The 26122-nt window shown below is 37.6% G+C and overlaps 1 protein-coding gene across 1 annotated transcript in view; it reads right to left on the reverse strand.

Annotated features, from left to right (window-relative positions):
* The window catches only part of CACNA2D3 (calcium voltage-gated channel auxiliary subunit alpha2delta 3), a 688395-nt gene that overhangs the window by 93016 nt on the left and 569257 nt on the right, over window positions 1-26122 (reverse strand). Inside the window, exons 18-26 of the mRNA XM_058170578.1 lie at window positions 21758-21841; window positions 9096-9167; window positions 8827-8888; window positions 6289-6356; window positions 4740-4785; window positions 4504-4601; window positions 3387-3480; window positions 2120-2215; window positions 626-747 (exon numbers count right to left, since the gene is read on the reverse strand). Coding sequence (XP_058026561.1) covers window positions 626-747; window positions 2120-2215; window positions 3387-3480; window positions 4504-4601; window positions 4740-4785; window positions 6289-6356; window positions 8827-8888; window positions 9096-9167; window positions 21758-21841 — 742 coding nt within the window. The remainder of the gene's footprint in view (window positions 1-625; window positions 748-2119; window positions 2216-3386; window positions 3481-4503; window positions 4602-4739; window positions 4786-6288; window positions 6357-8826; window positions 8889-9095; window positions 9168-21757; window positions 21842-26122) is intronic.

Consider the following 26122-nt stretch of genomic DNA (forward strand, 5'->3'; position numbering starts at 1 on the left):
CTTTGTAGTTATCAAGAGTTTTTATTTATTCTTGGAAAAAAATGGGGCAGGGGAGAAAGAGGGGGTCCAAACTTCCTATTCCATGAAAAAAGAGGGTTGTATAAGGGAGAGAAAAATTAGGCCTTGTCTCTCCAGATGCCAGTACTCCAGATGTCACCTCTCTCCAGATGCCAGTATTTGGATCTGAATAAAACCCACCAAAGCCAAACAAGAATACAAAGGAAGCAATGTATAATTTACATCAGGTAAAGTTTCTCTTTCTGCTTTAGAACTGATCATTTCTAAGGACTGCCATGACAAATAAAAACAGCCTTAAAGTAATTCTGTATACAACTTGTTATCCCTAATCAACCTTGGCTGATCTTGACAAATAAGCAGGTTCAGGTTTAGATGGATGGAAAGCCAAGGAAATTCAAAGGAGATAGGCTAGAGTGGTACATTGGAAAGGCACTCCCGAAAAAAGACTGTGGCAAACCATCTCTGTTGTGTTACCAATGAAGTTCTTCCTTGCAAATTGTCATTCCCTGTCATATTTTGACATGCAAAGTAATATCAAGTCCCAAACTGAACCAGATTATTTTGGTTAAGAATTAGCAGCAGGATAAAATGTAATTCCATAACAAACCTGTACTGAATGGAATGGAGTAGACAAAACTTCCTGGAATCTGCTCAGCAGCTCTTCTATACCAAAGTGGGAAATGATCCGCGTTAAAAATATTCTCCTTGTCTTCAGCTGTCAAAAAGTCTCTTGAAACAGAAGGAAATAAAAAAAATTGCTCTTTTTCATTTCATTTTTCATTTATCCTCTAACTTACCTACTTTTTTTAAAAAAATAACTACATTGTGTTTTATTCTTTTGTTTGTTGCTCAGAGCTATTTTTGATTGATCGGTGGCCATATAAATTGACTGCCTAAATAAATAAATCAGATAGTGTAAAGTTTGGGGGTCTTTTGCCCCCAGTGTAAATAAGGTGGTGAACACAATTTTGCACGTTCTAGGATTTGTAATCCCAAAAGCAAAAAAGACATTTGGGGTGGTGGCCCGGGAGTGTCTTTCTCATCTGCTACTTCCCTTTGTTCTGTTACAAGAAATACAAATAGAAAGAAAATAAAGGCACAGGTATTGAAGGAGATTCCTGTTCTGAATCAATAACCAATTAAAGTACAGACAAACCAGAGCTGGGGGAAAAAAGGGGCTGTTTTGTTGGTTGGTTGGACTTTTTGCAATTTGAAGTAGCCACTAGGCAGTTGCCAGAAACTAAACTCAAGAATTTCACTTTAGTGAGAGGGAAAGAAGGGAGGGAGGGAGGGAGAGCACACAAGAGAAAATGTATGGTAATATCTAGTGTGTGTTTCTTCCAGTATATCCAGTGTCACCAGGGATCAAATCCCACTTCTTCTGCCTGTGGATTCTTTGGAGCAGATTTGGCACCATGTTGCTCCTACGCTGAGAAGTATTGCAAGACCTGATTTGCTCCAGCAGAAGCCAATGAAGTTGGATTTAATTTATCCTCTGTAGATAAGTTTGCATGTGTGTTATTTCAATAAGGAAAATGCCAGGTGGACTTAATATTCCAGTCCTGAGGATCCAGGATTTGGATATAAAGTATTTTGAAATAAAAATCCCACAGTTGCTTTTAAGTAGACAAATGTGATATATATCCTGTCCATGGATTTTGCTTCCTTATTTGCCAAAGACTTTGAGCAGAAAAAAAGAAAACGAGCTTGAAGAGTATGTCTGATATCAGAATCAAACATGCACATGCAAGATTTACAATGTGGTAACTTTCATGGCGCTTCTAGCTATTCTAGAAACAAAGCAATTTGGTTTGCTATGTTCTGAAAGATGAAATCTGAACTAGTCTATAGGGCATAGCTCCAGGTGGCTCCCTCCTCTTCCCATTATGAATCTCTTGAAATACATGCAAACTATTATTTAGTTTCCAAAAAATTGCAGAAGACAGCTAAGCCCACCTAACTTGAAATTTATTTAACCCCCTGATTTTTTTTCCCTGATACCACCACTAGATGGAGAGAAAAGGTTGAGCGTCTTCCCACAGTAAGCATCCTTCCTTTTCTCAGTACAGTGTAAGTTACTATACCTAGTTTTAGTACTTACTGATTAGTTAGTTGTTCTGGCCCAACAAAAAGATTGATCCGAGAAAGGCCTGTCCGAGTTCCAAGGAAAGCAACTTCTACTCCCTTGTCTGAATTTCTGAAAAGCAGCAACAGCATTAAAGCACCCTATTTCTACAAAGTAAACAGTTTATGCCTGTTTCCAGGTCACAAACGTGTGTAGAAACCAGGACTGCAACTGTAATCAGTTTACCAAATTCAATAGTCGACTTAAGCTTTTAATGAAGATTAAAATGTGCCCCCAATGTCCAAATGAAGGCGTGACTGAAAGGATATTGCGTTCTGCAAATGACACGGATGTATCATTTCCTGAATGAAGGGGTAAAGTTTCCAATGCTGGGGCAGCACAAATCTCAGAATAACATAGGGAGGAAAAAAAGATCCACATGTAATCCATTTATGGATTACAAACCCTGTCAAGCCTTTATCTGGATAATTAAATGATGGGATATGGATCTCCCTCTCTAATAAATGAAGGAGACTTTGAGAGTGGTAGATTTTGTGTGTGTGTGTGCACATCTCTCTCTCTCTCTCTTTCTCTCTCTCTCTCTCTCTCTCTCTCTCTCTCTCTCTCTCTCTCTCTCACACACACACACACACACACACACACACTATACTGAGATGATAGAACAGCTACTGAATAAGCCAAAAATCAATCCATTTTTGTTTCAGAGATTTGGTATATTTGCTTTTTTAGTCACAAAGTGATATGGCTTCGCTGATTAATGTCATATTTGCAAGATCTTTTATATATGTGGTATTTTACATTTATCATGTTTGTCTGTATTCCATATCTCTGGTGTATTGTTTTGTTTTGTGAGCTGCCTCGAGTTATTTGCTTAAGCTAAGAAATTATACAAATTTCCTGAATAAATATTCAATTACTTTGACTGGAGTGCTTTTTGATACACATAAATGTATACATTTGAATAAGAAGCTTACACAGTCTTTTTCACGAGATGCTTGGATTCATCTCATGAAAGCCTGGAGCTCAACGAAGTTGCCCTGTGGTCCTTCCAAGATCTTTGGGATATGCACATGGATGTTCACTGTGGAATCCCAGCAGGATACGTGGTGAACAAAACTGTCATGTCAAGCCCTAGATTACCTGTGGCACTTTTACACCTGTGTGCCTCCATCTTCTTTGATCATGAGTGAAGCATCTTAACAAAGAATTTATACAGTCCTAGGTTATATTCATATCCAAATTAATTAATACAAGAAGAAGGAAGAAGAGTCTGTTCACTTACTCTGATTTATTTAGTGCTAGGCTGGTCCAGTAAGCTTCAATTGGGGCGCTCACTACTGCATCAAACAAGACTTCCTGTATCAATTCTTTGTCACCTGTAATGTTTTAAAACACCCATGAAAAGCATGTATGGAATCTCCTTATGACACTAAATCTGACCTCACCAGATATTGATAGGAATTTTCCAGGTTAATTATATAAAACTTAATTTCAGAAAAAGTTGGAAATGAAGGACAATTCCCCTATTTATTTTTGAGATAGGGAAGGGTAGCAATATTTTTATCTCTCTTTTGCATATCAAAACTTAGATTTCAAATACCCCCTTTTCAATTTCAAAACTAGTATATAATTCATCTTGCTGGTATTATGCTCATTAGGAAGTTCTATACTACTGCACCCTACCCTACTGCTTACTTTAAAAGCCAATGTTTGCATAAGCAAATCAGTTATTTATTGTTTACCTTCTGATTGCAGAGTAAGGCTAACCATTATTATTATTTGCGAACTTAAACCACTTGAACCCACATAGTCAATCTTTGTGGCTGTGACCCTGTACAATTCCACAGTGAAGTTAATGACTTACTTTCATGAGTGAGCGAAGTGTCCCAGGTAAAAAGAGAATTGGACTTCTATTACCCTTAATAGTTGTCTTGAAAAAGACAGGTACAGTCTCAAAGGTGGTTTTTCAAAAGGCAACTGGACTTCCTTTGTTTTTCCTTGAAGATGTTTCGCTTCTTATCGAAGAACCTTCATCAGTGCTGACTGGATGGTGGGAGGATGAAACTAATCCATACACACACACGCACACACACCACCACCACCACCATTTAGTGAAGCTTCTTGGATGAGAAGCAAAACATCTTCAAGGAGAAACAAAGAAAGTCCAGTTGCCTTTTGAAAAACTACCTTTGGGACAACCATTACCTGGTTGACTAAGAATCTCCACAGACAAAAGCAGGTACAGCTTAAAGATACAGGAGCTATATTGTTTATCCTTGATGTCTTATTCCATTAAAAAGAAAAATGCTACATTCTTCTTTAAAAAGCAAACACATTATGTTTATTTGAGGAACTTTCCAGATTCATCTGAATTCAATTGTGATCAGAAATATACTCACAAGGAAGCAATGGCTCTTTCCCTGTGAGATAGTTTTTAATTGCCTTCAGTTGAGTCATTTGGCGGTGCTCTGGATGCAAGTCTGTGTTGCAATATGACCTGAGGACAATGTGTGGTTAAAAATAACAGTAACAAATGTTAATAAGCTTGATCTCCCTTTGTCTTTCCATAAGTGGGGAGCGGGCACATTAAGTACAGACAGAAAGAACATCACAAGCCAATTGCATGCAGATTTACCATTCATCTGCCAAAGAGACATCAGGCTGTTCTAAATCATGTAATCCTGAAAGAAGAATAAATGATAAAGAGTTACTCTGGGGCACACACCAGTACTAGTTCAATCTTTGAATAACATTCATAGAAGTCAAAAAGCCTTCCTCCTTTAAAAAAAATGCAACAAAAACCCCTCAATATACTTTAATGAACGATGGTAAGTGATATTTTAATCAGTGACTCACAAATATGTAGGAAATTCTAATTCATCTATTTCAGCTTTCTACTCCAATCTTCTTCTTGCCGTTTTGTGGCTTTCCCTCCTAATGTCCTCCTATCTTTTATTTACAGATTGAAGCATCTACTGCCACATAAAATCAAGCAAACAGCAGCTTATGCAGGTGTCTTGCAGCTGCCTAGCTTCTGTCATTTTGTGTACTTAATGATCTTCTCTTGCTTAGATTTAACTAAATAGTTAGGGATAAACAACCTCCCAAGTTTGATCCCCCCCCCTTTGCTATTTTTCCAGCTTTAAGTTAAATTCATTTTATTCCACCTCACAATGCAAGTTAAAAGATCGGCAACCCTGATTTATATTACTGTTTTCATACTGTTAATAATAAGGGAGCATCAGTGATCTGGAAACATTTGGAAAATGGCTATTGAGAACTGGTTTGTTGAATTAAAAAAAATGGAAAAAAATTGTACAATCTGAAGACAAATCAGAAGCCTTATAATAATAGCAGCAGAATCTCTTTAGGCATAGCATTAATTGTGAGTGGGGTTCCTGGGAATTTATAAATGGTAGCAAAAATTACCAAGAGTGGCATGGAAGATTGCTCTCCCAACGGTCTAATCTAGTCCTCTTTCCAAGAAGTAGAAAAGGTTTTCCTGTGTACCAAGAAGCTGCCTTTCTCATCACTTTCTATTGGGTTGTCTTTAATTGAAGACACCGGGGTAAATGAATGATTTTTGCATCTAAGTTCAGGAGCCGCAGATTTGAAAACTGCATGACCACAAGAGAATGAAAGCTCTCCCTCTCAATTTGCTATGCTGTCTAAAGCAGGGCAGTCAACTTCGTGGCCCATAGGCATCACACGCTGACCCCGCCCATGCCCGGTTTACTGAAGGGGAAAAAAGTTCCAATATGTCACGTGATGCTGCTATGACAACGTGAATTTGATATACCTGATCTAAAGGATCAAATCAATGCTTCAGTCGTAGTATTATTGACACCATTGGTTTTTGTCAGTAAGTACTTATGTGCAATTTCTAAAAATTCTAAGGAACCTGAAATGGATTCCATCAGTATTCTAATGGGAAATTTTTGGGCTGCATGCTAGACTCAGAAGTCAAACAGGTATTTTTAAAAAAGGTAGCTGGAAACCCCTGATAATTGCTAAGAAAATGCAAAGGTTATTATACTTACACTGAAAGCATTTTTTACCATTTGCACACAAATATACATTCATGCACACAGATATCAAATTTGATGGTTTGTGTACCCAGAGATCATTATTATCAGCACAATGACATGGTTTATGGGAATCTGATTGAGTCAATCAAGTATTACCTTCTTCTATTGTCACGTTCCCTCTGAAAAAATATTTGCCATGTCCTCTAGACAGAGCCACACCTAAACTGTGCAGATAAACAAAAAGCAGACCATAAAAACTGTGGCATAAACAAAGCTAGAAAATACAGGAAAAGATAATTACTCCCTAAGGTTTTAATTCCTGCTCTAGAAACAATTTTGTTTTATTTCTATGACCTTGGTGGTTGGACGTCTTGGCCAACCATCCACTTTGATGCCATTTTATGTTTGTTGTGCCAGCAGCAACGGACTGTATATATTTATTAGGAGTGCAATAACCCCTGCTCTCTCTGGCAAATGAAAATGAACACTCACCAAGGTCAGTGTTGTTCAGGCAAGACTAGAATCTGCCCATAGGCTTGTAGAGGAGGAGGCTGTTTTCATATAAATGAAAATCATCTGTATGGAAAATAATCCTTACAGATAGTATAAGAGCTAGCAGAGCTGCTGAGAGCAAGGAAATCCAAGAATGTGAAAATCGGATCTTAATGAGACACTTGGCGTAATTTTTTGTTTACATTTGTTAACCTTGCTTAATATTGTTGTGATGGAAACAGTATTGCCATAAAATACTAAGGGCAGCACTACGGCGGGTTGCAATAATTGTTGCATTTTTAAAATGTTTCTTACATTTTTGAAAATACTGATTTAACTGTATAGGTTGTCCTTGACTTATGGCCACAATTGAGCCCAGCATTTTTGTTGTTAAGTGATACATTTGCTAAGCAAGTTTTGCCCCATTTTACGAATTTTCTTGCTACAGTTGTTAAGTGAACGACTGCCACTATTAAGTTAGTAACCCAGTTTTAAGCGAATCTGGCTTCCACAATGACTTTGCTTCTTGCAAAAGGCGATCATGTGATCCTGGGACACTCCAACTGTCATAAATATGAGTCACTTGCCAAGCATCTGAATTTTGATCACGTGACCAAAGGACTGCAGCAATGGTTGTAAGTGCAAAAAATCATCATAAGTCTTTTTTTCAGTGCGGTCGTAACCTTGAATGTTCACTAAATGAACCATTGTAAATCAAGGACTACCTGTAGCGCAGGTGACTAAAAGAGGCCAATAGAGTAAAAGCCCATTGTTCTCCTTTTGGAATCTGATCCAATTTGTGAATTGGATACCAATTTTATGTAAGTAACAACTACTGCTCTGAAACCATGACAACATGAGAAACTTAGAAACTTGACCGGAGAATTGACAAAGAAGAAAAGAGAAGAAATTGCACTGATGGTTCAACAGTTTTCTGCATCTGCACTCACATCTATTTCATGAAAATTTGCTTTGTGGGATGATAGCCCCAGAGCATCAGGAGAATTTATGCTTGAACTGAAAGAAGAGCCTTGAGTTTTCTGTGCAATTACTTCATACAGAAAGCTTCCAAAATGGTAGCTTATGGAATCTCCCTAGGTAGTAGAGGAGTTTTAGACGTTGGGCTATGTTCACCTGATTTACAGAGGCTCCTATGGACCTTGCCTAAAGAATGTAGTCTTGTCTCCAGTGTAAGTTAGTATGGTCCTCTTGGCATCAATCCTACTACCTGAGTAATCCCTGATTGGTGCATATGTTTGAGCTCTAATGTCTGGTTGAGTGGTGCTGGTTTATTGCACAAGTAGACAGTCTTGGGTGCCTGTCAGTGTCGCAGCCAGAAATGAATTCCAGCCTGCTCACTAAAGGCAGAATTACACTACGAAAAGAACTGCATATGGACTGTGTCGTGGTTTGGATTTGATTTGTGGTTCAGTTACCGGAACAGGCATTCCATGAATATGTAGAACTAAGCTCTGTATAAATAAATTCTAATCATTTTATTTGCTAGTGCATCTACGATCACTAAGTGTTGCATCATTGGATCAGTGTTACTAGTCTGGATATTGTTTAATTATTTTGTGGATGGGAAACGTTTTAGTGAAACACTGCAGTCATTCTTCCTTCTTTTGAGTACAAGATGTGTTTATGCTTCATGTAATTGCTTATAACAAATGAATAACATTTCTGAGTGTGTGCGTGACTCTCTGAGCCTTTGAGTATGTGTGACTGAGGCAAAAGGAACTGCTTGTAGATAGTGATGGGGACTACAAATTTATAACGAAGGTGCCAGTGTCCTAGAAGTGTGTGTATTTGTAATATTCTGTTAGCCACATCTAATCTACAGTGTACATGCAAATACATTTCTTTTAGCCCTGTATAAAAACTCGTGCGGGTTTTTGTCAATGGGAGGGAAAATTCAGCTGGAGATAGAAAGCACGTTTCTTAACAGAGCACAGAATGAAGTGCCTTCTGAATGACAACTCTGGGATATGGCCAGGCAATTTATCTTTCAAAAATTTTCCGACTCTGAATAAAACCCAAAAAAGCACACTGGAAAGCTATTTCCCTTGCTCTTTTCAGCATTATTCAGGGACATTTTATTGTCAGTCTCCTCTGATGAGCTTTTAATGAGCTCATGAGGCCTGTAGAAATGCGATTGCAATAAGCCTGATGAAATATTCCATTTATTGTGAGCTGCTTTACCTGAAAGGAGTCCCCTTGATATCTGTATAATAGTAGTCATTTGTCATCACCAACACTCGCTTCTAGAGTCAAGAGAGGAAAAAAAGCTTAATATGAAAAGTTTGACAGGTTTGAATTTTAAAAAAATGCAAACATTTAATCTAGGGCAAGATTAATGATAGCATAACAGAGAGACATTCCAACATTCAAAATTCATCTACATGTAATAAACACAAGTATATAATTTTATTTTTACATTTTGTTGGAAAAGAATTGCCTATACAAAATACCCCTTTGTCCACTGTTTTCTTCACTTCCATGGAGAATTTTCCTGTTTTCCGATTCACCATTGCATTTCGAAGCTTAAATAGAGAGAGAGAAAAAAAAAAAAGGGGGGGGGGGAAGAGTATAAAAAGAAATTTAAAAAAAGAATTAAGACAACATATTGTTTTTCTCTTTATATATGTCATCATTTTAAAAGATATTTGGACCAAAGGAAGAATAGGTACATGTGCATCAGAGGTGAAATCTAAAAATTTTCCCTACCAGTTCTGCGGGCGTCGCTTAATTGGTGGGCGTGGCTTGGTGGTCAGATGACTGGGTGGGCGTGGCCAATAACAATAAATAATAAAAATAATAAGTAAGGTATAAAAAACAATAAGTGGTACCAAAAACCAACTTTCACGCTTTACACACACACAATACATCACAATTGACTCACACACAATGTAAAAGCAGCTGCACTTCACCCAAAATGGCCCCTGCAACAAGCAGGAACCCCACACTTTCACACTTTACACACACATAGCACAACTGACTCACTCACTCACACACACACACACACACACACACAAAATGCCACATACAGCTTTGTGAGATTTTGTGTGTTTGTGTAGTTAGAGAGAAACACTACAGAAACACACTAAATCTCAGAAAGCTGCACAAATATTTCATTTTATTATTTTATTTTATTTTTTTAGAACAGGGGTCTCCAACCTTAGTAACTTAGTTTGTGGACTTCAACTCCCAGAGTTCCTCATTTAGCAAAGCAGGAAGTCAAAGCAAGCTTTTTTTCTTCTTCAGTAGCTGAAGAAAAAGCATGTCGTTGCTGAAAGGAGCAGTAATTATAGGTAAGTGAGGAGGGGGAATTGGCTGGGCATGGGTGGGGGTTCTTGTAAGTGGGGGCTGTTAAAAAGTGAGTTTAAAAGCCTGTGAGGATCAGGAAACTCCTCTGGGATCGCCAGAGGAGGCTTTTAAAACCTTGTTTTTGTTTTTTTTCTTTTCCCTTTGACTGAAGAGGGTTTTTTTTAAAAAAAACTTTTAAAGAGTTTTGATGATCTCTGCTCAGCCCTGTGATCATCAGAGGTTTTTTTTTTACTTTTAAAGGCATGTTTTGGCTGAAGAAAAACTTTTAAAAGTTAAAAAAAAAAACCTCTGCTGATGGTGCGGCTCAGCAGGGGCAGGGGGGTGGGGCCAGGGATTTTTGCTACCGGTTCTCCGAACCAGCTGCCGCCATTGCTACCTAATCGGGTGAGCCGGTCCAAACCGGGAGCATTTCACCCCTGATGTGCATTCTTTCCACTCTAATTTGTTTAGCTACCAGACATGGTCATTATATATTCCTGCATCACAACTTCCAGAGCCAAAGATTATTTGGCTGAAAATGTTGGGAATTTAGTCTAAGAGGTTCTAAAAGCATCGTGTTGAAAAATAGATTATAAAATAAAACATGACTGAAATGGGATTTGAGCCTGGGTCCCAAGTTGTAGTAGTCTAAGACTGAAGGTACCATTCCAGTTATATTATAAACTTAGCACTTAGACTTATATACCACATCACAGTTTACAGAAATTGCTTCTAAGTGGTTTACAGAGTCAGCATCTTGTCCCCAACAATTTGGATCCTCATTTGACCAAATGAGGATGGAAGGTTGAGTCAACCTTGAGCCTGGTGAGATTCGAACTGCTGAACTGCTGGCAGAAATATTCCAGAGTACTCCATTCTAACCACTGTGCTACCACAGCACTGCTTGGAAAGCTTAGTTTTTAAAGGAAGTTAAAACTGGTAAACTTTACCAGCAGGCAAGTAAAGGTTATAATGAAAGTTAGTTGTAGGCTATAGGAGAAAATCATTATGATTCATGTATAGGTTTGGAGTGAATGCATGAATTCATAACCCAAGCGATTCCTTAAATATGATACATGATATGGTTGTGCTTTCTTTCTCTTTCTCTCTCATAAAAAACATTCCTGTATTTCTCTCTAAATATGGTTATCCTGCCTTTAAACTTTGAAATTAAGCAGCCAAATAAAGAAGTCCAATGATGTCCCATCCTCAGAAACTTCCAAGATTTTTTTTATGGACAAATCAGGTAAATTAATTTAAAATCTATTTTTATGTAGTCTTGATTTACAGATTACATGAACTAAAGCCCAATCATACTAGGTGTCTAGTAGAAGCCACAGTAATATCAAGTTTGCCATGCAAGTAATGTAAATTACTTAAATTACATAAATGCTAATTATATAAAGTACATCTTTTGCTTCATGATGGTGTGACATACACAAAATCATCTGGCCCTGATTCAGTAGTTTGGATAGGACTGATTTATGCCACATATTAGTGCCTTTTAGTGCTTTGAATATGAAGGTACTTAAAAGAGTGTGTAAGTACACTCAAGTAGTACTTTCCACCAATAACTTAGATCAAAGCTATCTTTCTCCTGGATCATACCACAGATACAGCAACTAGGCAGGAGATCCCAAGGAGAAGATATAACTGCTTTAAAGAGCTGTCTACACTGCTACATTAATCCTGTTGTGAGCTCTGAACCATTCCCATCCCACCCCCACTTTAATCTGAATCAGACAAAGCTGTGCCTTTTGTTAGGTCATCATTTTAGAAATATTGCCTTACGTAAACAGAATGACCATGTGTGGGCAAAAAAAAAAAAAGGCAGTGGGAATGGGAACAACTTCTTACATCCTGCCAGCTTTCCCCTTGAGTTTCCTTGTGAGAAACTGGCGGGGAGTATCAGAAATACTCACTTTTCCCTTCCCTTTCCAGGAAGGGTAAGAAGTGGCTGCTGCTGGGTGGGGAGGGAACAAAGGATTGTGAGACTGGCTGGGAACATTGTGAGTCTCACAATGACTATCATTGAGTGTTGGATCATTAAGTGTTAAATTTGTACCCTATGACTATCATTAAGTGTTGTAAGTGTTGTACCTTGATGAAGGTATCTTTTCTTTTATGTACACTGAGAGCAAATGCACCAAGACAAATTCCTTGTGTGTCCAATGACACTTGGCCAATAAAAAAGTTCTATTCTATTCTATTCTATTCTATTCTATTCTATTCTATTCTATTCTATTCTATTCTATTCTATTCTATTCTACATTGAAAAAGAAGACCACATGACCACAGCAGCAGTCCAATAAGTTCAGCAGCAGCCAGTAGCACTGAAGCAGCCAACATTTTCCCAAAATTCGATTTCCTCAGGAGTCATGGGTCCCAGATTTATGCCACAATCTGTAAATTAGCCCATCTAAAGTGCCTTAGTGCAAAAACCTTTGCTCTATGATGTGGCATAAATCTGGGACCCATGACTCAAAGATCATGACAACAAGAATTTTAGTAGTATATAGGTACTGTAGATTCCTGCATGGTATAATATCTAAATCAGACCAAGTATCTAATATCTATAATATCTAAATCAGACCAGCTGTTGTAAAGAGCCTCTCCCAAGCATGTTGCACTTCAGTTCATTGTTGACTAAAAGGTGAGCTGTCATGATGCTAAAACTAGATCACACTGCCTCTACAACTTGTATTTGTATTAATTTACAAAGCAGCTTAAAAATTCAAGTTTAAATATCAGTTAAAATAAGTGTAGCCTGTCTCACAAAAAAATGTGTTAATTTGTTTTCAAAGAGACAGGTTCTGTCTAGAGCTCCCACATTAAATCAGAACCAGAGGATCATATCCAGTCATATGAGAAAATTGAATCATATTTATCACACCCTGCTCCTTGCAGCTTTTATTTCCATTTAAAAAGTGGACCTATCTATTGCAGAGGTGGCTAGACAACAATCTTTTGGGAGATGCTTAAGTTCAGTTTCCTCTATTGAATAGGGCAACTGGACTTTAGTGGCCTTCTAATTCTCTGGTACTCTAATTCTACAGATACTTGATAGGGCCACGTGACATTTCTTTGCTCTTGACAATTTACAGTGACCATTTTCTTGAAGTTAAAGGCTGTCTTTCAAGGCTGAAAAGCACAGGGGAGCAAAGCTTGCTTGTCAGTAAAATAACTGTTTTATTCTTGTGAAAAATCTGAGTATGGCTGACCAAATTAAAGCTGGATTGTTAGCATTTCCCCCCCATTTTGGGGCATCTTGATTTGAACCCACTACCCTCTTTCACAGACAACAAGTGTAAAAAGTTTTAAAAATGTTTTTGGCTATAGGCTTTATCGAATAAAAACATATATTTTACTAAGTTTTTTTAAATATAAAATGTAATGTGTAATATGCAATTCTGGAAGTATTTTCTCTTTTTAACTTTTGTGGTTTTGGACTTGGAGAGCTGGTCTTAATTACCAATCTACTTTCTAATGTTTAAAGAACTGTTCCATTTATCTTTAACATGTTTCTCATTTTTCTCCATCTCAGAGCCTGTAGTATTCCACTCCCACACAACCCTCAGGCAAGTCACAAATTTACAAAAAAGGGCCTCTGAAACTCTCGTAGCTTTTAAGATCAAGTATGCATATGGGAATAAGATCTCTTTTTTTACCCCCTGAATATAGTTTTTGGCTTGGGATAACAGTTTTTCATTTATCCTGTAGATTTTTCTTTTGCTACCTCTACGGGGATTAAATTGGTGTCCAGTGATATAAATGAGGGACATCTTTCTTTCCACATTAGTATTGCTGCTAATATAATAAAACATCAACTTTCGTGTATAAAGCTCTTTAAAAAGATCATTATAAAAGAAATAGTGAATATCGGTAAATGATTTTCCTTTAATTTTATTAAAAGCAATTCCCTTAATAAATGATAAAGTGTTAAGAGAGCCATTTAGAGAATAAGAACACAGATAGACAGCTTCATTTGGGGCAGGAAATCTTATGCAGCCATTAGTAATTTTGAAAGGATGCTATGGGTCCTCTTATAAAGGAACACTCCTGACTCTGGTGTTTTCTGCCACCTCAACCTATTCTACTCTTTTTGATGGGCACAATTGAGGGGTGAAATCCAGCAGGTTCTAACAGGTTTTGGAGAACTGATAGTGGAAATTTTGAGCAGTTCAGAGAACCATTAACAGAAATTTTGAGTAGTTTGGAGAACCGGCAAATATCACCTATGGCTGGCCCCAGAGTGGGGTGGGAATGGAGATTTTGCAATATCCTTCCCCCAGGAGTGGGGAGGGAATGGGGATTTTGCAGTATCCTTCCCCTGCCACGCCTTCCAAGCCACACCCACAGAACCAGCAGTAAAAAAAAATGGATTTCACCACTGGCACAGTTCCAAAGAAAGTATTGTTTGGAATTTCTGTGCGTCAGTGAAGGGTATAGGTAGGAATGATCATCCTTGGCAATTTTAAGACTTGTGAACTTCAGCTGTCAGAATTGGCTGGAGATTTCTGGGATTTGAAGTCCATAGGTCTGCCTGGATGGTGGGGAATGGAAGGATTTATATTCCGTGCAGACAGCTGGTCAGTTGTATTCTTTTTAGAAAGCCATTGAGGCCACTTGGAGGTTTATCTCCTCAGGGTCACCTGAGTAGTGCAAGTATGTGTGGAGTCTTCTTTTTTTTTTAATTGAAAAAGTTTTAACAAACAAAAACATTTTTCCCCCTTTCCCCCCCTCCCCCGCACAAACCCCCCCTCCCATCCCCCCCCCCGGGCTTCCCGGGTCAATCACAAGGTATTGTTATACATAAACCAAACATAGAGTAAAATTTTCCCTTCTAATCTAATTAACCTCATACAAATCTTTTCATTTCCCAACCCCCCATTACATAAAATAATACTTCCTAATTATTCAAAGACAATCTGATATTTCTTAATCTGATATCTGTTTTGTAAATAATCAATCCATTTTTTCCATTCAATTAAATATCTTTCCTGCGTATTGTTTTTCAAAAAAGCTGAGATTTTAGCCATCTCAGCCAAATTAGTAACTTTCAATATCCATTCTTCTATTGTAGGTAACACTTTTTTCTTCCAATATTGTCCAATCAACAGCCTTGCTGCTGTTATTAAATTCAGAATCAATTTAGTCTCAATCCCTGTACAATCCGTTATAATTCCCAAAAGGAAAAATTGCGGCAGGAACTTTATCTTCTTCTTCAGGACATTTTGAATAATCCACCAAATTCTTACCCAAAAGGCCTTAATTTTCTTGCAAGTCCACCAAATATGAAAATATGTAGCATCATCACAGTCACATCTCCAACATTTCGCTTGGATATCAGGATACATACATGATAATTTTTTAGGATCTACGTGCCATCTATAAAACATCTTATAAAAATTTTCCCTTAAATTCTGTGCTTGTGTAAATTTAACATTTCTAACCCAGATTTTCTCCCATGTTTCCAACATTATTGGTTCCTGAATATTCTGTGCCCATTTTATCATACAATCCTTTACCAAATCCTTTTCCGAATCTATTTCAAGCAACACATTATACAATCTCTTTATATGCTCCTGGGTCTGATTTCTAATTTGCTTTATTAAATTTTCCTCCCTTTGCATTATACCAATTTTTTGATCTTCTTTCCATCTAGCACTTAGTTGCCCATATTGAAACCAAGTATAATTCCTTCCTCCAGTAATCATTTCCTGTTTCTGTTCTATATTTATATTCTCTATTGCATGTCTGGGGCTCGCCCATATAGGAATCTTATAGTCTAGTTTATAAGAATATTTTTTCCAGACCCGCAAAAGAGCACTTCTCAACACATGATTCTTAAAAGCCCTATCCACTTTTTTTCATAAAATAAATACGCATGCCATCCATATAACAAGTCATAACCTTCTATATTCAAAATTCTTTCCTCCGTTAAATTAAACCAGTCACTTATTACTGAAAGGGCTACTGCTTCATAATATAGTTTAAAATTAGGCATTTTTAGGCCACCTCTTTCCCGTGAGTCCTGAATTATTTTCATTTTAACCCTCGCCTTTTTACCTTGCCATATAAATTTATTAATCCCAATCTGCCAATCCTCCAAATTTTTATCTTTCTTAATTATTGGTATCATCTGGAACAGAAACAAAAATCTAGGTAACACATTCATTTTGATAGCCGCAATCATCCCCAATAGCGATAACTGCAATTTTTTCCAGACACTCATATCATTCTGAACTTTTTACCATAGCAAGTCATAATTATTCTTATAAAGTTTCTTGTTCGATGAGCTAATATAAACCCCTAAGTATTTAACCTTTTTTACCACCTCAAATCCTGTTATTTCCTCTAGTTTTTGTTTCTGTTGTATGTGTGGAGTCTTCTTGGCTGCAGATGTTTTCTGCCCTGTGTCCCTTCACTGTTGAAGACAGGCGCAGGCTGTTGGGGATGAGTTTGTGTTGTTTGCATCTCAAACTGAAGCACAAAGGGTTCCTGTACTCTGTAATTTTTCTGGAAATCCGTTCATACTCCTGCACCATTCAAAGGGTGTTCATCCCAAAATGCATAGCTAAATGTCTATGGAGATTCTCAGTTATCCAAGTCATGGTTGTCCAAAAGGTGCTTTTTCAGGAGGCAACTAGACTTTCTTGTTTTTTCTCCATAGACATTTAGCAATTCACTAGAAGACATTTGATACCAGTATAGATTCAATAGATTACTTTGGCTACCTAATGAGAAGGAAAGACTCATTGGAGAAATGCCTAATGCTAGGAAAGATTGAGGGCAAAAGAAGAACGGGATGTCAGAGAATGAGGTGGCTGGATGGAGTCACTGAAGCAGTAGGTGTGAGCTTAAATGGACTCCAGAGGATGGCAGAGGATAGGAAGGCCTGGAGGAACGTTGTCCTCGGGGTTGCGATGGGTTGGACATAGCTTTGCAACCACCACTTCCAACAACAACATAGATTCAAATGTATCTGCAGCCTAGTTCTCACTGAGGTGGTAAAGGTAAAGTAGTTTAAAGGATTAAACCACTTTAAACTTATTAGTGGGTATTTGGGACACAGGTTATTTCATGCTTTGGCATAAAACAATCCCCACATAATGAAATAAAAATATAAAATGTGTCTCCATTTTAGAACCAAAAAGTGTCTTTTTTATATATCTCATCTAAAAATCAGAAGCAGGGTAGTTAAGAAAATGGAATTATCAGTTTTATCAGAACTAAGACTATTCCCAGGGTGATTCTATTTGACAATATCCAATTTATTTTAGTATCTGGTCTTCCACAATTTGCTGCTCCCATGGTGGGTTGGACTACAACTGTACTGATCCCAGCCAACATATCTAATTTATCCAGAGGCTTCCAGGTTGGGAATACTCTTTGTATCTGCCTATTTCTCCTGGTTGCTTTAATAACAATGTTCAATATTTGCTTTGAATTCCCCACCCCCAAAATGTTTTCCAGTGTTATTTCTTTGGAAGAAAGAACCTCCAAAGCATAATTGAATATAGCTATTCTCATCCAAATATCTTCCAGAAATAGGATTCAAAATATAGAATAGTTTTTCTTCAGTAGTTTACTGAACTGCTCTTCTGCTTGTTTCATACTAACCAATAAGATAAATGTAATGTATCCAGAACAAATAAAGAACAACTGCAATAATGGAAATAGATTAGGACAATAAGAAGTTATTTTTACTTGACAGGAGAGGCATTCAGAAGGCTGTTATGATATCTGGTTGTCTTGGACAGGTACTTTGGTCACTTCTATGTTGTGGCATTTACCACCAAACAACAACAACTAAAGAGTTCGGGGTCTCTAGCATAATTAACAGAGGCTACTATTGTTGATTCTTCTTTAGAATGGGTAGGTTCCTCTGGAGATCATTTGACTGATTCAGCATTTTGAAGGACACTTCAACACAGCAAAGTCTGAGTTCCAGTCTGACATGAATTCTATTTGTATATATTTATTTACAGATGTTTTAATGTTGTTTCAGTCATCCTAAAGCAGGGCTGTCAAACTCCCAGCCTGTGGGCCGAATGCATCACATGCTAGCCACACCCGGTTTAGCGAAGGGGAAAAAAAGTCCCGATACATCACGTGATGCCACCATGACGATGTGAGTTTGACATCCCTGGCCTAGAGCATCTACTCAACACCTCACTCTGCTAACCAACTCCTCAGATAGTTCCAGTAAGTACAGAGGAGAAGTATACCGATTGCTTTGTTGAAATATCAGTTGAAACACCAACGTGAAAATTAGACATTTTGACCTGGACAATTTAATTTTCAATTATAATCTTAAAAATAAAAATAAACCCAAATATTTTTTTTAGAAACAGAAAATGATATATTCTTAATGAAGACTATTCAAGTTGAAACTGCAGGAACAAACATAGAAAGCATTCAAAATGTATCTCTATGAATTGAGACCACAAGTGTCAAAATATTACAGGCAGTATGACCTGAGGAGGCACAGAAGATGGGAGAAATTAGTTAACAGTAAAGGCAGACATTGCTTAGGTCATTATGATTCATAAATAATATTGTGATTTAAACCCCGAGTAAGGTAGGTTGACAAGGCAGAAATGTGTGTGTATATATATATATATATATATACATACACACCCAGACACACACATGAGAAGGCGGCAGACAGAAACTTGAGTCAGAGAAAAGTGATCAAGAAATGTCTACATTTGAATACTGACAATACTCCAGAGGCAGAGATACGTGATGAATCCCAGATTTCAGAAAGACGTGACACTGTAAATATGGGGAACTTCTGTTGATATATTCAAAACCTCTCAGAAATGATTGGAGTTTGGAAGGATATAGGAGCTGTTAATGTATTGCTGATATATGAGAAGGGTGCAAGGGAAGATTTGTGAAAAGGCAGACATGAAGGCATGACTTTAGTTGGTACAGACATTATGGGAAAAGCTAAATAACAGAAACCAAAAGGAGAACACCTGGAAAATTAAGATTTAATTAAGGACAGTCAGCATGGATTCGCACAAAATGAAACATGCCCAAAATATCAGATTTATGGAGGAAGTAACAGAAAAACAGACAAAGGTTAAGTCATGGACATAAGGAAAACTTTTGATACAGTACAGCAGAAAATTGACTTGTAAAGAAAGCATGGCATTGGAGGGAACTGCAGAATGACCAGAAAGAAGCAATATGGAGTTTGATTAGAACAAAAAGAATAAAACTGCAAAGGTTAACAGATAAGGCATTTGATGGACAACATAAACATAGTGAATCTGTCACTATATCTGTCTGGATATAGAACAAAATACATTTTATCTTATAAATAGTAGCAAGCTTCTAGTATTTCAGACTATAGCATAAGAAAGATAGAACTGTCTTGGCAAAATTTGGTTCAGATTTGTGTTACTGTGCTGCTGTTATTTGATCTGACATCTGAATTTTACTAAAGAGAAGCAAAGGAGTTTTGGAATCCATACGTTTTTTTAAACTTTTGTTTCCTACTCATCTCACCTATATTCATCTAACCACGGAAGCACTGCTCTCATTTTGGAAGGAGCATGTTCCTCCCTTAGAATTGACCTAGCCCAGTGATGGCTAACCTTTTCTGGACCGAGTGCCCAAAGCGCATGCCAGACCCCCAAAATGCAATGCGCGTGCGGCCCCCTGCATGCCCCCGCAGGTGAATGCATGGCCCCCTGCACACACACCACGCCCGTTCATGCACAGGCACACCCCTCCATTCGCCTCACACTCGTGTATGCGCAACAGAGAACTGAAGACCAGCTGGCTGGCGGAAGACACGCGTGCATGCGCAGCGGAGCTGAACTGGGGTTCATGTGACATCAGAGAGGACACTGTGGCACACGTTCCATAGGTTCGCCATCACGGACCTAGCCAATTCAATTTAGATGGGAGAAGATTCTCCAGTTAAAGAAGGTGTGGGCTTCAAGGGGCTGCTATTTCTTAGGAGTGCTGACTATCCGGGATGCCTCCCATTAAGGCTAAGGTCAATTTTGACCTTGGAGATCTTCTGAAAGCAGCTGGAAATCTTCCAGGGAACATCTGAGGATTGTCACTTGGATTTAAATTTTTGATTTTTTTTAAATTGATAGGTTTTTTATTATTTGTATGGTACAGTGGATGTTTTAATGGTTTTCATATTCTGTAAAACCACCAAGAATTGTGTAGGAATTGCAGTGTGGTATAAATGTAATAAATAAATAGGATTTGGGTTGCTTTTTGTTGTTTTTAGATTGTTAGGTTTTTATCTTTTTTATTGTACTCTTTAGCTGTTTTAATGGTTAGTGTTAAAGCCTCCAAGAATCCTGTGGGACTGCAACAGGAAATGATGTAGTCAGCCATGCAGTTAACTTTTTATATTCATTCATCCATTCATCCATCCATCCATCCATCCATTCATTCATTCATTCATTCATTCTATATTTTCTACAGCTGCCCATCTCAATAAGTGACTCTGGGCAGTGTATATTATAAAACAATACATCTCTCCCACATTTATTTTAGAACATTCATTCCCCTTTTTTCCCCATGTTGAAAAACAACTCTACCTCCATCCACAATGTATTAGTATTAGTAGTTCTGGGCATATATGAGTTCTATCATTGTTTCCGTGAAATCAATGTTTGGCCTTTCTCTTGGCACTTTTTTTTTCTTCAGTTTGCAGATATTCATGGCCACTCTTTCATCCCTTTGGAACTCCTGAGGTCTCCTTCCCCAATGGGCCCTGAAGAGTATGGCTCTCCACAGGCCATTCAAGCCTTAGTGCCCTTGAGTTGACTGGGACTACACCGATCTAGTAAGAATCTGCTTCCTAGGCTTGGGCCACTTCCTAGGACTGAAAGCCAGGACTGAAAATAGGGAGAAAGAAGCCATTTCTCTTCCAGGATAGTAGAAACTGGGTTTTAAATGGTGGACATTAGGAACTAGTAAAAGAAAATGCTTCTTGCAATTGGTTCCAGTCATAGGATAAAGTTACATTATGCAAATGTGCTGCTATGAGAAACTTGGGGAACTTGAGAAGACATCAGATGAACTTCAGAAGTGAACAGCTGTGAAGGATTCCATATGCCTCCACGATCAAAGACACTGCCCCTTTGATCAATACCTCTAGGAAAGTACTGTTTTGTGTATGTTCTGCTCACAAAAGGTTGACTTGAGGATAATGAATGATGTACGAGGATTCTTATAGCATATATTGAGAAAAGAAAGTAAGTGAGGGAAAAAGAGATTTTATTTATTTGTCTACACTCTTAGTGATTTACTGATTTTGCTAGCAGAGTAGGTAGTTAAAAACGAGGGAGGCTCTGCACAGTAAACCTGAAAACTCAGGAATTGTATTGATACAGAAAGACTCTGATCCCATTATACTCTCTTCCATTAGTTGCACTGAAGATCCCATTTTTTTCTCTTAATGTTCCAACTCAAGTTAGTAGAGTTATGTAGGAATGAAATGAAGAGAGACCCTTCCCCCTTCAGCTGCTTTGAATTACCAGAGGAAGACGGGCTGGTAAATGCAACAAGTAAAGTAATAACTACACACTCACACTTATACAGACACACAAACACAAATTAAAAACACAACTGAAGCATCCTGGAAACTCCTATTACATTACTCAAGTATAACCGAACTCTTATTTGTTGGGAACGGGCTAATACAAAATGAGATAAAAATAATATGGACCCATTTTTTTAAAAGTGGCTTATCATTTTCCTTTCTTCTCTTCCTGCTGCTCAGTCAAGCTGGTAGTGAGTGCAACTGACTTTTCTGTCAAGCAGTGACTGAAATATCACTTACCACATCATCTCTGTCTTCCCATTCAACCTCAGAGAGGTCAACGCTGCTGTAATTGGGCTTTCGTCGCTTTTTCCCTTCTTCATACTAGGGTCGTTAAAAAAAAAGAGAGAGAGAGAGAAATGAGATGCTGGGTGAAAAAAAACCTGGCACTTCTATTTTTCTAGTAAATCGATACAGGCATAATCAACTTTCTCCCCTTATTATGTTCAATTTTTCATAAATGAATAAAAAAACTGTTCTTTTGAACTATACCAAGATGCTTTTTTCAACGACCTTCCACGCTGGATTACAAACCCATCTCATCCAGCCAGCATGACTGTGGTAGTTAGAGGCAGCCCATTTAAACTGTTAATCAGACTGCCTTTTCCATTATTGTTCCTATGTATTGTATTTTATTGGCAAGGCATCCTTGCAACAGTTTAAACATAGAACAATAAAAAAAAATAGTGATTACTATTCATTTTCTTACAAAACTCTGTGCCACACACTTTATGGATAAAATTCAAGCTACATTATGCTGCAAACCACTTCACAGTAGAGCAGATGGAAAATATGCAAGTCCTTTGGTCATACTTGCAAAAATTACAAAAGACATATTGAACCTTCTCTTCCAGACCCACAGGAAGTTATATTTCCTAGAGTGTTATCAACAAACTGTTTATATATTTCTATTTAAACAAGATAAGAGACTACTCCTGGGAAGCTTGGTGTTAGTATCTGCTTGATATTACATTTTATCTGTTCTTTCATGGAGAAAAATGCAAGAAACACAGCAATAAGGAAATGTAACAATAAACACTAGTATTGTTATACTGTAAATCTCACTTTAAAAAAAAAGAGAGAGAAATGAGATGCTGGGTGAAAAAAAACCTGGCACTTCTATTTTTCTAGTAAATCGATACAGGCATAATCAACTTTCTCCCCTTATTATGTTCAATTTTTCATAAATGAATAAAAAAACTGTTCTTTTGAACTATACCAAGATGCTTTTTTCAACGACCTTCCACGCTGGATTACAAACCCATCTCATCCAGCCAGCATGACTGTGGTAGTTAGAGGCAGCCCATTTAAACTGTTAATCAGACTGTGCCTTTTCCATTATTGTTCCTATGTATTGTATTTTATTGGCAAGGCATCCTTGCAACAGTTTAAACATAGAACAATAAAAAAAAAAAGTGATTACTATTCATTTTCTTACAAAACTCTGTGCCACACACTTTATGGATAAAATTCAAGCTACATTATGCTGCAAACCACTTCACAGTAGAGCAGATGAAAAATATGCAAGTCCTTTGGTCATACTTGCAAAAATTACAAAAGACATATTGAACCTTCTCTTCCAGACCCACAGGAAGTTATATTTCCTAGAGTGTTATCAACAAACTGTTTATATATTTCTATTTAAACAAGATAAGAGACTACTCCTGGGAAGCTTGGTGTTAGTATCTGCTTGATATTACATTTTATCTGTTCTTTCATGGAGAAAAATGCAAGAAACACAGCAATAAGGAAATGTAACAATAAACACTAGTATTGTTATACTGTAAATCTCACTTTAAAAAAAAAGAGAGAGAAATGAGATGCTGGGTGAAAAAAAACCTGGCACTTCTATTTTTCTAGTAAATCGATACAGGCATAATCAACTTTCTCCCCTTATTATGTTCAATTTTTCATAAATGAATAAAAAAACTGTTCTTTTGAACTATACCAAGATGCTTTTTTCAACGACCTTCCACGCTGGATTACAAACCCATCTCATCCAGCCAGCATGACTGTGGTAGTTAGAGGCAGCCCATTTAAACTGTTAATCAGACTGCCTTTTCCATTATTGTTCCTATGTATTGTATTTTATTGGCAAGGCATCCTTGCAACAGTTTAAACATAGAACAATAAAAAAAAATAGTGATTACTATTCATTTTCTTACAAAACTCTGTGCCACACACTTTATGGATAAAATTCAAGCTACATTATGCTGCAAACCACTTCACAGTAGAGCAGATGGAAAATATGCAAGTCCTTTGGTCATACTTGCAAAAATTACAAAAGACATATTGAACCTTCTCTTCCAGACCCACAGGAAGTTATATTTCCTAGAGTGTTATCAACAAACTGTTTATATATTTCTATTTAAACAAGATAAGAGACTACTCCTGGGAAGCTTGGTGTTAGTATCTGCTTGATATTACATTTTATCTGTTCTTTCATGGAGAAAAATGCAAGAAACACAGCAATAAGGAAATGTAACAATAAACACTAGTATTGTTATACTGTAAATCTCACTTTAAAAAAAAATAAACATCACAGTTACAAATGAGTTGACATTGGTGGTGTTTTCATAATGTAGAAAAATCCTGCCCCCTGCTGCATCTAACAGCAAAGAGGTCTTACTAAAAATAACTACAGTAATTTTCCGATGTGTAGGTTAAGTCTGATGTCTAAAATGGAATTTGCTAGCTTTCCAAGAAAATAAATCAAAGGCTATGTTTTAAAGATTTTTATTCATTATTAAAATTAACACTGTTCAAAAGCCATTTTAAATCCATTAGTTGCAATTAGGCTTCAAAATCGAGTTTTTAATCTTAAATTGCAAAACACAAAATATTCACACCTGTTATTTCTGAGGGACCTAAATTCTTCATGCAAAGATGTTCCGGTATCAGTCAAGAGCAGTTGTGTTTCATCATAGCACCGTCCTCTATCCCTTGTTTAACAACAAAGCATGGTGAGCTTGCATTCAACCGGTGCCAGGGAATAGTGTCACCATGGACATTTAAGAACTAATTATATACCTAGCGCCATAACTGACTCATACAGCTAACTGAACAAGGAAATGATGAGCCAAAAGGGTTAGTGATGTAGGGCTGAAGGAAAAGAAAGGGGGAATTTAGGAGCAACACATTGAGGGTATCCATCATGGCTTCTGACCAGGATAGGAGACAGGTACAGCTAAATGGAATGTTGCAGGAAGACAGAAGGGACTGGGGGCAATAAAGGAGTGCTATGGGCACAGCATAATCAGCAATGGTTAAAGTCAGAATCACAGGCTGGTTTCATTATAGCGATCTTTCATACAGACATTCTGAGAGTCAAGAAAGCCAGCTAGTAGTTCTCTGTCAGACTTTACATTTTTCTGAACCCATTTGTGTCAGAGCAACTGGCAGCAAAATACGGCAGTGAGGGCAATATTTGGGATACCTGGAATGGCCATATTGCACCTCTGTTCCACAAACTTCACTGGCTGCCAGTCTGCTTTCTTTTCACACATTAGTCTATGCATGTTCCACTTTTGCTGGATGAAATCAGAACAGAGCTACCCCTTTTATTTGATGTCTATTGTATTCTGATAAAAAAAAATGAACCTGACAAAAGGAAAAGAAACTATCCCCCACCCCAAAATCTCTTTAATTTTCTTCCTGAACCTAACATTGTGATTTGGTCTGAATTTTGCAATCTGTTTGGCTGCAATGTGGATTGGTAAGGATCAAAGTGATGCTCCTGGAAGATGTGAGATTCAGAGGTTGCAGAAACATAAGACATGCATTTTTACCCTGTCTAGAATGGCGTAACATTGTTTCCAACAATGAAAAGCCTAGCTCAGGGGTCAGCAATCTGCGGCTCTGGAGCCACATGTGGCTCTTTTACCCCTCTGCTGTGGCTCCCTGTCACTCAAAATATATGTCACAAGCACCAAAGTGTGACACCTGCTGGCACACAGTTTCAGAAGAAAACAGAACATTTAATTCAACTACATACTGTATGCTAGTTTTGTGGCTGCTCAAGAAATAGTCAGGCACAGGAAGGGTTTTGTGGCTCCGGGTGTTTTCTTTTCTGTGGGAAACAGGTCCAAATGGCTCTTTGAGTATTTAAAGTTGCAGACCTCTGCCTAGCTAGTACTCAGTCAATTTTCCCCCTTTTTACTTCAATCCCTTCAGGAAGGCTAGTGGCAACTGAAATATGGAAAAAACTGAAATGGTTAAGGTGTGGTCATTCTCAGTAGGGAAACCTGGAGAGAGAAGAAGTTGCCAACTTCATAGTAATTGCTAGGCTGTGTATACATCTGTCCTCATTCCTTCTCTTTGGTCTTTTTCTATCTTTAGCTTTCCAAAAAGATGTGGTGCACTTATTTTCAGCATCATTGGGTATCTCCTTATAGCTTGTTCAGGATATAATATTGGTCATGTGACCTTGAAATGTTGCAGGGTTACCTGACCATTTCCAGAAAACGCTACAAGCTTGTGCATAGTTTTACCAAAATTAAAGAAAGAAGACGAATGGTCAAGTCAAATAGATATTCCTCCCTTGGCCATTTTCCTACTTTGCTCCTTGTCCTATCTGAACCTTGCAAATGTTTAAGTTCTTTTTTC

This window comes from Ahaetulla prasina, chromosome 2 (genome assembly GCF_028640845.1).
Source record: "Ahaetulla prasina isolate Xishuangbanna chromosome 2, ASM2864084v1, whole genome shotgun sequence".
Taxonomy (NCBI): domain Eukaryota; kingdom Metazoa; phylum Chordata; class Lepidosauria; order Squamata; family Colubridae; genus Ahaetulla; species Ahaetulla prasina.